General features: G+C 33.6%; 2 protein-coding genes across 4 annotated transcripts; both read right to left on the reverse strand.

Annotated features, from left to right (window-relative positions):
- Positions 4,705 to 6,261, reverse strand: LOC104700019. 3 transcript variants are annotated; one of them, XM_010415466.2, is made up of 4 exons: positions 6,075 to 6,261; positions 5,829 to 5,918; positions 5,128 to 5,653; positions 4,705 to 5,005 (listed from the first exon to the last, which is right to left on the reverse strand). In XM_010415466.2, the coding sequence occupies exons 3-4, from the start codon at positions 5,604 to 5,606 to the stop codon at positions 4,801 to 4,803; spliced, it is 684 nt and encodes a 227-aa protein (XP_010413768.1). In that variant the 5' UTR covers positions 5,607 to 5,653; positions 5,829 to 5,918; positions 6,075 to 6,261; the 3' UTR covers positions 4,705 to 4,800. The 3 variants fall into 3 exon arrangements, with proteins under 3 accessions (XP_010413768.1, XP_010413767.1, XP_019082945.1); XM_010415465.2 differs by having other exon boundaries at positions 5,829 to 5,936; XM_019227400.1 differs by lacking the exon at positions 6,075 to 6,261 and having other exon boundaries at positions 5,829 to 6,068.
- Positions 9,797 to 12,581, reverse strand: LOC104700020 (nucleobase-ascorbate transporter 2-like). The gene is made up of 10 exons (XM_010415467.2): positions 12,183 to 12,581; positions 11,988 to 12,085; positions 11,717 to 11,893; positions 11,538 to 11,638; positions 11,379 to 11,454; positions 11,237 to 11,296; positions 10,967 to 11,151; positions 10,773 to 10,869; positions 10,548 to 10,693; positions 9,797 to 10,458 (listed from the first exon to the last, which is right to left on the reverse strand). The coding sequence occupies exons 1-10, from the start codon at positions 12,271 to 12,273 to the stop codon at positions 9,915 to 9,917; spliced, it is 1,575 nt and encodes a 524-aa protein (XP_010413769.1). The 5' UTR covers positions 12,274 to 12,581; the 3' UTR covers positions 9,797 to 9,914.

Here is a 12,733-nt window from a genome sequence, read left to right on the forward strand (position 1 = left end):
TTTTTTTTTTTTTTTTTTTGGTAGAAAGTTTTGTTCTACTTTACATGATTATTATAACTAAATAATAGTATTTAAACAGCTATTAACTGTTTAAGATAATTAACTTCTTTTTCTTTGTGTGCAAAAGATGATTAACTTCAAGAATTAATCTTTTTGACTTGCCAAAAAGTTCGACAATGACAACTTGTAAAGGTTATACTCTAAAAATGGAAGATCCATGGTATTGTCCTCTCCAGCTTTTTATTTTGAAAAAAAAAAAAGAAAACTCACAAAGTTTTGTTCGTCTCTTTTTGTTGTTGTTGTTGTAATGTTAAGTTTAATTACTTACTTTCTATGTTGCTAGATAGGAGAAATTAAGGGGAAAAAAGGCAATTAGCTAGGATGAGGAAATTTTTTATCTTTTTCTTCTTACTTATAACTTTTCCTTATTTCTGTTCCCTTTTACCTCTTTCTTCTAAGCTATTTACTAGTAGGCAGCTTGTATGTTTTTTTTTTTTTAATAACTTTTCTATTAATAATATTAACGGGTCTTCCACTAATGGGCTCGGCCTTGAACAAATTACAAGATTCCAGCAGTTACAAAAAGAGAAAAACGGCGATCGCACGATCGGTTCCTGCTGATAGACCTGAAACAGAAGCTTGAACAGGAACGCCGGTGGTTGTAGGATCTACGGCTTTGCGGCGGATACACCAAATCGAAACCCTTGACATCAGCAACCAAATTCTGTCTTGGATTCTTCTCCGGTGTATCGCCTGACCCGCTACAGATTCTCCGACAAGTTCAAGCAACCAATGACAGGCTCCGCGAAGTCAGGTCCCATGCCTAGCAACCCGCTCACTCAGATCTAACACGCCTCTTCCATCTCCGGCGACCACCGCAACCTCAAGGTAGGTTTGCTTCAATCCGATCTGGTGGACACAAAGTCATGGGGATTTACAGAGGATGATGGCTCAATCCATCCTCCATAACCCGGAACCCATGATAGCCCCTAAGGATGCCAAAACATCTAGGTTAACCACCGCAACAATGCAACAATACCCTCCTGCCTTCCTCCGACTTCCGCCGCAACCACAACTTCTATTGGATGGGTGAACCAAGGGAAAGCTCCACCGTGACCAAACGCGGCTTGATCTAGAAGCTTCCCGACCTTCCAAAACCGAAGCCACAGCTGCATCAGAGGAAGACAATACCACGCCTTTGTTTCTGGAGATGCAAACCACCCACCACTGCCTTCCCTTTGTAGATCCAAGACCCACAATAAAGTACCGCCCAACCTTACCTGTCAAAGAAGCCAACCCCGAACTGTAAGGTAACGCCTCGGCTGGATGGAGAGAAGTCAAGATCCAGTGAAAGAAACACCAGATCTGACCATCAGAGCTCACCGAAGAGAAGCCACGGCTCTCACTTCTCACCAAAGCCAACGAACCCGTCGGCGAGTCCCAACACACAAAGTCTTCAACCCATATCTGCCAAATCCAGCCACGAAATCGATGTCGTCCTCAAGCAAGTCCTCCGAGTCTTCACTAGCAGACACCTCCAAACGAAGACTCCGCTTCATGCGCCGAAACATCACCGGAAATCCCCAACAAGAGAAACCAGAACGGAGACGAATGACAACCTCATAGAGGGCGACGATGACAGTAGAAGCAGGGAAAGCTAAGAAAAGAGGGGAAGAAAGCCCTCTCCGGTGCCGGGAGGGCAACCGGAGAGGCGGCGGCGCAAGATCTAAGTTTAGGTTTTTAGAGAGAAGGAGGAGAGAAAAAAAGGAGAGAGAAAAAACTAGAACAAAGCTCTATATTGAGGGAATTGTTCAAACTAGGCAGCTTGTATGTTGGATGTATAAGTTTCAGACCTTCAGTTAATCTTGCCATCATCATCCATTGCAAACGAGATTATTATGGATTTTGCCACTCTAATTATTTTGAATTTGCCATTTTTTTCAAATATTTTAGATTTGTCCCTTTTAATCACTTCAAAAGCTATACATTTGCTATATTTTTTTTGCTAAAAAATATACTGTATAACAAATACTAAACCCTACAAAAAAATAGAACCAAAAAAAACCAAACATAATATGTAAAATTGTGTTTAAAAATCTTGAAAAATGGTAAATCCATAATATTTTAGCCAAAATGGCAAAATTTACAAATGCCACTAAAAAAAGTGGCTTTTTAATAACTAACTCCATTGCAAACACTTGAGCAAATGAACTTTTGAATTAGTTAGAGCGCTCTAAAATATAATGAAAACAGTACAAGACTGAAAGTACGGTCTATAATTAATTAGTGTCAAACGCATGTCAGTGCAACCGCTACGGTCCACAAACGTACCTTTTGCGAGCAACCTCGACGTGGTCATTTGTATATTGCCATTTGCATATTGTTTAGTTTTACAGTTACATTTTTCTCTTATTCATAATAATAATTAAACTTGAGAGAATATTAAGAATATTGTCACACTATATAAAAATAGTATTAATTAAGTCAACTTAACTACTGTGATATAGAGAGCCTTATTAATGTAAACTAGCCCATTAGTCTGTAAAATATAAAATTCGAACACACTATTTTAAAAAGTCATGCATGTATATATCATATTCTTGTATAGCATCTTTTGAGATTTGATGTTTTAGCTTGAATTCTTGAAAAGGCCAAAGGTCAGAGTCATATGCTTCAGGTACTGACAGCATATTCAACAAGTATATCCAAGCACAGCAAACATTAGTTTACATGCTATTGTACTTGATCATTAGCTATTTGACAAAGCACATAAGATAATTTTGGCTTTAGATAGTATAGTTTATATTAACCCACGAGAGAGATGTCGCCAATGAGGAAATATGGCCAAGTGTATTGTTCGAACTTCAGAGCTAAGAATCCGTAAAACCATTTCGTTAATATAAACCTAACATGTTAGTTTTTTATGATGAAAACTCGTTTACTGCTAAACTTTTCTAACTTGAGTATTAAACTTGGTTCTCGGATTCTCATATATGAATTTTGAAGCATTCTTTGCCTAAGTGTGTGAATTAAAGCCTCTATCAGAGAGCTAAGGTCAAAACAAAATAAAAGAGTTGGTTCTAAAGAGACTATGAATCGAATAAAATCTTTAAATTAATAGTAAACCATAAAAATATGAGCATGAGCGTCAAATAATTAACACTACATCAAATGAAAAATATTATATAGTAGATTGGACAATGGAAAAAATAAATAATAGTAGAGAAGAATTGCGAGGCAAATCTCCTTTGGCAGAGGAATAGATGAGAACATATAACAGTCATCTATTTTCCCCTGCCAATAGAGGATTCGCCCTGTAATTCTTTCTACCAAGAAATAATCTATGTCGTTCTCTCTCACTTGATGACTTCAAAGTAAAAAAACTCAAATGTTGTAATGTATTTATAACATTAATGTAAAGAGCATATCCTACGGAACAATTTCCTATCAAAACATGAACCATAAAACCTGGTATACCATTTACCGGCAAAGTATTCGCATGACTGGAAAAAAGCCTGGCAAATCAAGAAAAGTAAAAAATGTTAATTCATGAGATCAGAAGCATGAGGACCGCATGAAGAGGGGTCTTTAGGATTATACTAGACACATATGACATATGCTCTATGAAACATGCATGGGATGTGCCAGAGAATATGCTGTTCTATATACATTGGCTATATAGAAGCACCTTCATCAACGAACTATATATATGTACTTTTTGTTTGTCCAACTTATAATAACTCAAGATGCAATGTGAAAAATCAGGAAACATATATATTATATAGTATAGAAGATGCATGTTTGTGAAGACAAAGAGATAATGTATGGTTGGATTACTGGGCGAATACTCCTATGGCAGATGGCTATTGCTAGTGATGATGCAAGTAAAATACTTATCTGCCAAAGGAGATTTGCCCCCGCAATTCATCCCATGCAAAACCAATATAATCTCTAGGAAAGTTATGTTTACTTTTCTTGGTTATCAGGTTTTATGGATCGAATCCTCGACCAATCTTGGGATCTGAAAACTACCATGCGAGTTATGTGTTGGTGAGTGTCTCTCAAAAGTACAAGGCATTAATTAGTTTGAATGTTTATATGTTATAATGTCTTTGATTCCCCTCATTTTATCCTTCTCGTGNATAAAAAAAAAAAAAAAAACAGAGAACGCGTGAGCCACGTGATGAGATGCATGCATGCTCTCTACAACTATCCCCGGGTTTGCAAACTGTTCTCGGAGAATAGCACAATCATCGTCGACCAAGATTCTTATAATGGTACTACAACAATCTTCTTTTCGCACCGTTCTTTTGAGAATTTTGCTTTTCTTTTTCTTCCTGTGAATGTAAATCATGTTTTTGACTTACGATTTTAAATCTTGCATTGTGAAACTATAATTTCTTTTTTCCTTTTTTTTCCTTCACAAAAACGACGAATGTTTTATGGCGTGGACCAAACAAATATGATGAAGATAGATTAATTATGGCAATTATGAGGTGGTCTATGTGGGCCTGTAATTATGTATTATCAATCACATTGGCCCATGCGATTGATCAGAACCAAAATGACATGTGAAGAGCAGAAGAGGCCATGTGTGGGGGGGATTATATGTACGAGGTGTACGAAGTTGCCCTTTCTCTCAAGAGGTAGATGCAAAATGGTATTGTTTCTATTAAACTCTAAATTGTCCATCTGCTACTCAAAAGTTTTAATCTAAGAATTTGGATTCTATTATCTCTTTTCCATATAGTCTAGAGTCAGAACCAACTAATAAAATTACCAACAGATATATATACTTATTCACTTATTTTGGTAGTAACCACTAAACTTTTTGAAAAACCAATGAAGCAAAAGGATAGAGAGCAGGAAAAGCATGAAGATGCAGCAAGATTGTCCTCTTCCACGTCTTCTTCTCTCATCCAATGTAGTGTCCCTTTCGCCGTTCCAATCCTCCATCAACCTTACTGTAATGTTCTTCGCTGTGCAGCCGCATATTTCACATACACTGCCAAGAACACAACAAAAACATCTGTAAAGATTTTGACATAATGCTGAAAATTTTGTACACTAGTCCAGTTCATGCATCAAATCCATACCCTTGCTACTTGAGGAAATTGAATTCATTACCTGTTCCCTCTTAACTTGAACCAAGCTTCTGCGCAATGCAAATGTGCAAGGCCAAGCTCGTTTTTGCATTTGCAACCAATCTCAATCAAGTCCTGACTTACTGACTTATTATCACCAGTAGCCACCTCAGGTGATTGATCAGAACCAAAATGACAAATCCTGCAGATTCTTTCTCCTTCACCACTCAAATCAACCGTGTGGAACTCTTTCGCCTTTGCTTTTGAAGTATCACTCTCTGCCTCGTTGCAGCTTACCGCACTAACATTATCCGCAACTCCTTCATGAACAGCATGAGCTGAAGAAATGTTACTACTACTGCAGCTAACACCATCTTTGGCCATTCTTGAATCATTTACTTCTTCAATCAACACCTTTTTTGAGACAGAGTCACTGGTCTGACCCTTAACACCACCCTCAAACACAACATCACTCGAATTCTCACAAACACTGATCGATTTCGAACAACTTCTCGGGTCCATTGTAATTCATATATACCACAAAAGAGGAGGGCTTTAGATTCAAGTTCCTACAAAAAGTCCAAGATCCATAAAAAACCCCTCTTAGTCAGACAAAGAGCAAACAAAGAAAACAACATTCCTAAAAATTGAAAACCCTGTAAATGCTCCAACACAAAGATTTTAATTCTTCTTGAAACCCTACTGGTAAACAAAGTTGTAAAAGACATAAAAACCAAACCTTACCCAGAATCCAGATCCACCTCAAAAGAGCTCTCTTGCAACAGCAACAGATAAAGCGGCGAACTTTAAGGTTTAGGTATAGCGTCAGAGAATCTGTGGGAACAAACAAATCTCAAAAAAAAAAAAAAAAAAAAAAGTTTCTTTTTCAGCTTTAGGCCTCAGATCTTTAAGCAACTGAAGAAATCAATCAGCTTTTTTTTATCATCATGGCTCTGAGAAACGTAAGATATAGCTCGTGGCTACAGTTACCTGCAAAATATCTTAATCAGCTCTGCTCTGCTCTCTCTAGATTGCAAAAGGTTCCTCTTTTTTTTTTTTTTTTTCTCAGTTTACTTTAAAAATCACTTTCCGTTTCAATTTTGTCTTTCTATAAAACTCTGTGTTCCACTTTAGGCAGTAAAGCTAAAACTAATTTGTGTGAGATTTAATATGAAAGCACCTTTCTTTGTCCAAAACAGAAAAAAAAAAGAAGCACCTTTCTTTTGGGTAACAGAATAATGTTTGGTGAAGATGAGAACAACCTGTATCAACTATAATTCAAACCAATTAAAAAAGTTTTCCCTATTTAAGTTAACATTTATATATATATATATATATATATATATATTGACCACAGTTTTACAAAAGAAAAATTATTATTTTTTAGGAATAGGTAATATATTGATAAATGGTTAATTAAGTATATAAATTGGTGCTAAAAAGGTAGATGAATAATAATTGCTTCAAAATTGCTAAAAACATAAATAAGCCTTTTTTTTTTTGTGCAGAAGAATTAACAAATACAGTAAAACCTCTATAAATTAATAATGTTGGGACCAAGACATTTTATTAATTTATAGTGATATTAATTTATCTATAAATTAATAATTATTATTTTATTAGTATAAAATTAAAAATTATTAATTTACAGGTATATTTTTAATTGTTTAATTTTTAAAAAATTATGAATTGAGACAATTTTTGCAAAATAAGATTAGTATTTTGGATGTTGTAAATTTGATGGTATTGGAACTGAATTTGAAATAATTAAAAATTATTATTGACAATGAATTACAAATATAATAGACAAATTCACTTATACATATGACATAAATATTCAAATTTATGAATAAGAATATCAATTCTCGTATTTTAATAGTCTATCAAACTATAAAAATGTAAATGATGCATATTTAGAAATTGAAAATTTTAAAAAATTTTAGCTGTTTTATGAAATGTTATAAAATATTTTAGATCATTATAGTTTGAAGATACAACATAACAATTGTTTTATATATATGAGGTTTAAGAGAAACATATTTTACTATATCAGCATCTATATATATATATATATATAAATTTACATGATTATTAATTTATGATATTATTGGGACTATATTTTACATGGGAATTTCAAAAAAAATATTATCTTCTTATCTTATCGAATTTTGTTAATTTTTACACTGTTCCGATTTGGAACTAACAAAATTTATTAATTTATAGTGTTTATTAATTTATAGAGTATTAATTTATAGAAGTTTTACTGTAATGTGGATCATACACCAATCATGTGTGACATATGAAGTGTCATTTCACAAAAAAAAAAACTTAACATGTTATAAAGAAAAATAGTATGTCATCAAAAAAATGGAGAAAAAAATGACGATAAGCTTATTTTTTCGGTGGAAAAAAAATTGGCGATAATCTTTGTAGGGTTTGTCCCATTGAAAGTATTTTTAAATATTAAAGTCTATACTCCTTTTTGTAGTTTTGACTAATTTCTTAGTCATTAAGTCCATTTTCTCTAAAATAAATCAAATTTATTGAATAAAGAAAGTTTATTTTAATCATTTAGCCATTGACATTTTTGTATCCAAAATCTTGAAAATTAACTAATGTTGACAAATTGTTGCATTTAATATATAGAAATAATAAGTTAAGATATATTTTTTATGTGAAACAAATAATAAACCAATCAAACTAAGACCTACTTAAATTAAAAACTATATTTTCTATATTTGTATATATAAAAATAACTTTTGAAATAAACTTTTTTATAAAATTAATAGGTTTAATTATAAAATTAATAAATTTAGATAAAAAAATATATAAATATGATCTTTTAGACTTAATATTTGTAGTTAAGAAAAAATTGAAAACAATATATAAATATGACTTTGAACACTTGGTGGCTGTCGTCATAAATAAATCATATATATGAAAGTTGATTTGATTATTATGAACCAAATTCGCAATACAATTAATTGATTTGATTCATTACTATTCGCAATACAATTAATTATTTTTTCTCCGCTTTTGTCGCACTTGAGCTGCATTCTCCTTTATCTTCTGTTTTTTTAGAGTGCATGATCTATAGTCACCATTTAAAACTTTAGTTATAAATCTAATCATCTATTAATATATCTAGTTTTCTACAAGAAAAAAAAAATGAGTATGATGTATACTACACCACAATAACATATTTTTGTATAACAACTTTATGATAATATAAAGTAGGGCGATATTAATTTATCAATTATTTACATTATAATGCAAATTGATTTGCCACTATTTTAGTTATGAAACACATAAAAACCTATCAAAAATACCAATATTTAACCCAAAAAAATAGTTTAATAGATTTCTTAAAAAAAAACTAATGACAGAAAATTTAGAAAAGAAAACTCACTCTACAATCAAATTTAAATTTGGTACCATCCCAATATCACTCGATGAGATCGCCTGATTTGATACCTTTTTGTTTTACGATATTATTCCATCCATTCATGAATCAATAAACTCTTTGGTATTTGTGAAAAGTGACCCTATACGATTTGGCATTATTATCAAGGACTTCCACTTCAATGCCATTTCGAGGTATCGTAGTTTTCATTTTTTTAATTGGTTTTTGACACTTTTTTTTGGTAAATTCAAACGATCCATTAAAGAAACATTAGTATCTATTAGTTTTTTTTTGTTATTATTATCAACATATTTGGATTTATTTAACCAATCTTCTCACCTCCATGAAAATATAACTAAAAATGATTTTGAGGAAATGAAATTACTGAGTAGTTTGAAGACTAAAACTCATATATACATATCTTAGCCAAAAATAATGCTTTTAAACTTTTTAATAATAATTTTCCTCAAAATAAATCCCTAAACTTAGTAAACTATATGGATATGCATATGGTATTTTTCTAAATTTACTAATTTGTATATGAAACCATATATTCCCCTTTTTATTATGCTAAATTGTATTTACAAACACTTGTTTTAGTCCTTACATTTTTTAATAAAAGTATATCTTGTAAAGTGTTATTAAAAGATTAACTACATTAATATGATTAAATTCTCTTTCTCAAAGCCTCAAATTTGCTTATTTGCAAGCTTATACATTTGTCATCTATACATGTAGTTTTTTCATACGATAGCTTCGACAATCTTTAACCTTTATTAATTTTGAACTTTAAAATCCCTAATAATAATTAGAAAATCTAGTAATTAATTGACATCAGGATTTATTATAATCATTTTTCATTAAAAAGTGAAAAAATCACACTATAAAATTCATCATACATTAAGTATATTAATTAGCAACAAATGCAAAATTACCAATATCATAATACTAAATTGACTATATTAAGAGTTTAATTTATTGGTCAATTCACCATAAATGGAAAGAAAAAGCAAAACTGAATTTGTTTTACANTTTTTTAAAAAAAAAAAAAAAAAAAAAAGAAAGCAAAACTGAATCAGTAATATAAAATTAAAAAAAAAAAAATCAGTAATAAATGGTGTAGATTGGGAGACCCATTTTGGCAGCAACCTGTTAAGTCTAAACTCTAAAGTCTAAATGACATGTTTACCACCCAAACCAAACCAAATTAGAGTCTGAGAATAAGGATTGCGTAGGAAGTGATTGATAGTGATAATGATCCAAAATATGATCTTTTAATGCTGATCCTAATGAAGTGGTTGTGATTCCATTAAATAAAAAAATGAATGATTCTTATAGATTAAATAAAAATTGGGTGATGATAAGTCACACACAGACAAACAACAAATAACAATTCTGAGTCAAAACAAAAAGGGAAGGTAAACTTTCTATGAAGGAGGGAAGAAACGGTTGAGGTTGAAAGGGAGAGTGTAGAACTCCTCATTCCTGCTATCTCCTTTGAAAGTTCTGAACTTAGCCCACCAAGGCAACCCTCTGTCTCTCGCTGTCTCTTTATAATCCAGAGTGTTGTCCAAGAACACTGCCACCATCAACGCGACCATAGGTGAAGACGAGAAGATTGTGTTCAAGAAATCATTGAACCAACCAGCATTGGTGTGAGCTGGACCATGTAATGCTTTCATGGTGAAGTCTCTGAAGTATTCAGGGATCGATAGTCCTAAGAAGAGAGACACACCGACGATGAAGAGATTCCTCAGGGAGTTCATGTTTGTGAACTGCAGAAACGAGAGACCAACGGAAGCAACAAGACCAAACAAGACACAGTACACGGCTGCAAATATTGTGAAAGGTATTGAAGCGAACAATGCCCCGAATTTGCCTAGCATTGAGAAAAATATCATAAACCCTGCTGAGATTTGGATCACTCTGCGGCTTCCAACTCGGGTGCTTCCTAGTAAACCAATGTTCTCTCTGCAGAATTTGTAAGGAATCAAGAAAGCCATGAGATTAGCACATTCACACTTTCAAAATGGTTTGAAAACATTCACACTTCCACTTACACAGAGACACTTGAACCGCTCAGCGTTCCAAATAAACCGTTTAAGAGGATCCCAATGCCTTGCCAGCCAATTCCACGGCTAAGAACATGAGGAGGAGGAGGCGTGGCACTCGCCAGTCGTGCAGCAGCTTTGAAAGCTCCAGTTGACTAATCACAATTCAAAAGATTCTTCTTTTAGGACATTCACATTCAGAAGAGTACTAATCTTGGTTCAGAGGTGCATTACCTCAATGAGTGAGACAAAAACAGCGGCCATCATAGCAAAAGCATGACCAGCATCAAAGCTAGGTGCTCCCCATTGAAGTGGATAAGGAATCTTGATCCTAAAAACAAACCAAGAGAAGCATAATTATATGAAACACTATCAACTATTGAATGTCTTTTTGTCATTCATACACATCCTAGAAAATGTTAACTCACCAAGGAGCAGAAGAAATGAGGTTAGACATATCGGTTCTGCAGTTTACTTGTGTCTGGTGTGGTCGGTGTTTGTAAGCCCCACTCGCTGTCAAGAGATGCGCGTAAGCCCACACAATGACAAGCGCTATAAGAAGAGCAAACCTCTCCACTACAGGGAATTGCCTGAACTGAAAGTTCTTCAGATACTGCACAAGAACATAGAGATTATAATATCAGTTAAGTGAAACATATCCGGAATGTATTTGGAATAGGATACCATAAGAAAATAACCTGAGAGAAGATGACAAAGAGGATAAGCATGGGGACTCCTATCTCAACACAATTACCAACCTGCAAACACAAACACTATTAAATAATAATCGAAAACGAAGATTTTTTTGAATCTTTAAAGAGAGTATTCTCAGTAATGTACCACTGGGAATCCTATGTTGAAGAGTCCAAAACCTGTTAATGCAATCACAGGAACCATACCAACAGGACTAAAGAATCTGCAATAATGTAAGATGGAAAAAATCATTAAAGTCTGAACCTTTATGTGATGACAAGCACCGTGTTCTGTGTAGATATATACCTTGAACAGATTGCCCACATCTGGCTGAAACCAAGGATGATTTGAACACTGGATGCAACTATGATTGCGCCTTGTACCGCTCTCATTGTACTTAGAAATCTCTACGTAGATTAAAGATTCAAATTAGTATGGAAGTGAGGATCTTCAGAAAACTATTCCAAGAGTAAGAACAAACATACCAACTGTGGATCTACGATACGGGTCAAAGAAGAGTCTTTGATGATTGAAATGATTGGAACCATGAATGCATAAGAGCCTCCAATCACAGTTGGAAGACGAGTTCCAAATAAAGTTTGAAGAAGAGTGTTAACACCTTGAAGGAACAGTAGTGTTTGAACAACTCTGACTTTATCACCCTAATCAATTGGAAGGAACATCAAAATCCTCAGTCAGATAAGCAAAAACTCACACATAAAGATTCAGAGAAGGTAAGAAATAATAATGGCTCACATCATCTCCACCCATCATAGGAACAAGAACTGAAGGTATCATAACAGCAGTTCCTAAAGCCAGAATGTAATGCTCGAAACCTAAAGCTATGGCTTCTCCTGTAACAACAACAACAACAACAAGATGATCATCATCAGCAAAGTGGAAAGCCAATCAATGGATTACAGAGAAATGGTATCAATTTAAGGGCCGTACCCCATGGAGGGTTTGAGTCAATGCAATACTCTAAACCCTGAAGCTGATCCATTGGTGGGTGGCTTATCTCCTCTGGCTTTACTGGATCCATGATTTTAGAGTAGTAATTTATTTCAAAAGTCTATCTTTTTTTCTTTCTGGGTCAACAACACTCAAAACAACAATCTTCTTCTTGTCAGCTCATGAATCAGCTAAAGAATCAGGAAAACTAAAAGCATCTGACTGAATCAAGAGGAATGACTGAGAAAACAAGAACTGAGTTGTTTTTAAATCAAAAAGAAAAGTTGTGTGAAATAGAAAAAAAAAAAAAAAAGAAAGAGACAGGGCAAAGTGAAAAAAGCAACTCTTTTTCGAAGTTGCAGCTGAGTTAGAAGAGAGCTTTTTGGTAGTGGTGGAGATGGTGACTTATTATTACACATATATACATATGAAATAGGGATAGTGAAAGGTTGAGAGAAAAAGGACCGTTAGAAATATAAGTTAGGTACCGGAAATGCCCCTTAAGGAACTGCCAAAAACAGAATACTACCGTTACACTGTTTTGCTGGTAA

This window comes from Camelina sativa, chromosome 7 (assembly GCF_000633955.1).
Source record: "Camelina sativa cultivar DH55 chromosome 7, Cs, whole genome shotgun sequence".
Lineage (NCBI taxonomy): Eukaryota > Viridiplantae > Streptophyta > Magnoliopsida > Brassicales > Brassicaceae > Camelina > Camelina sativa.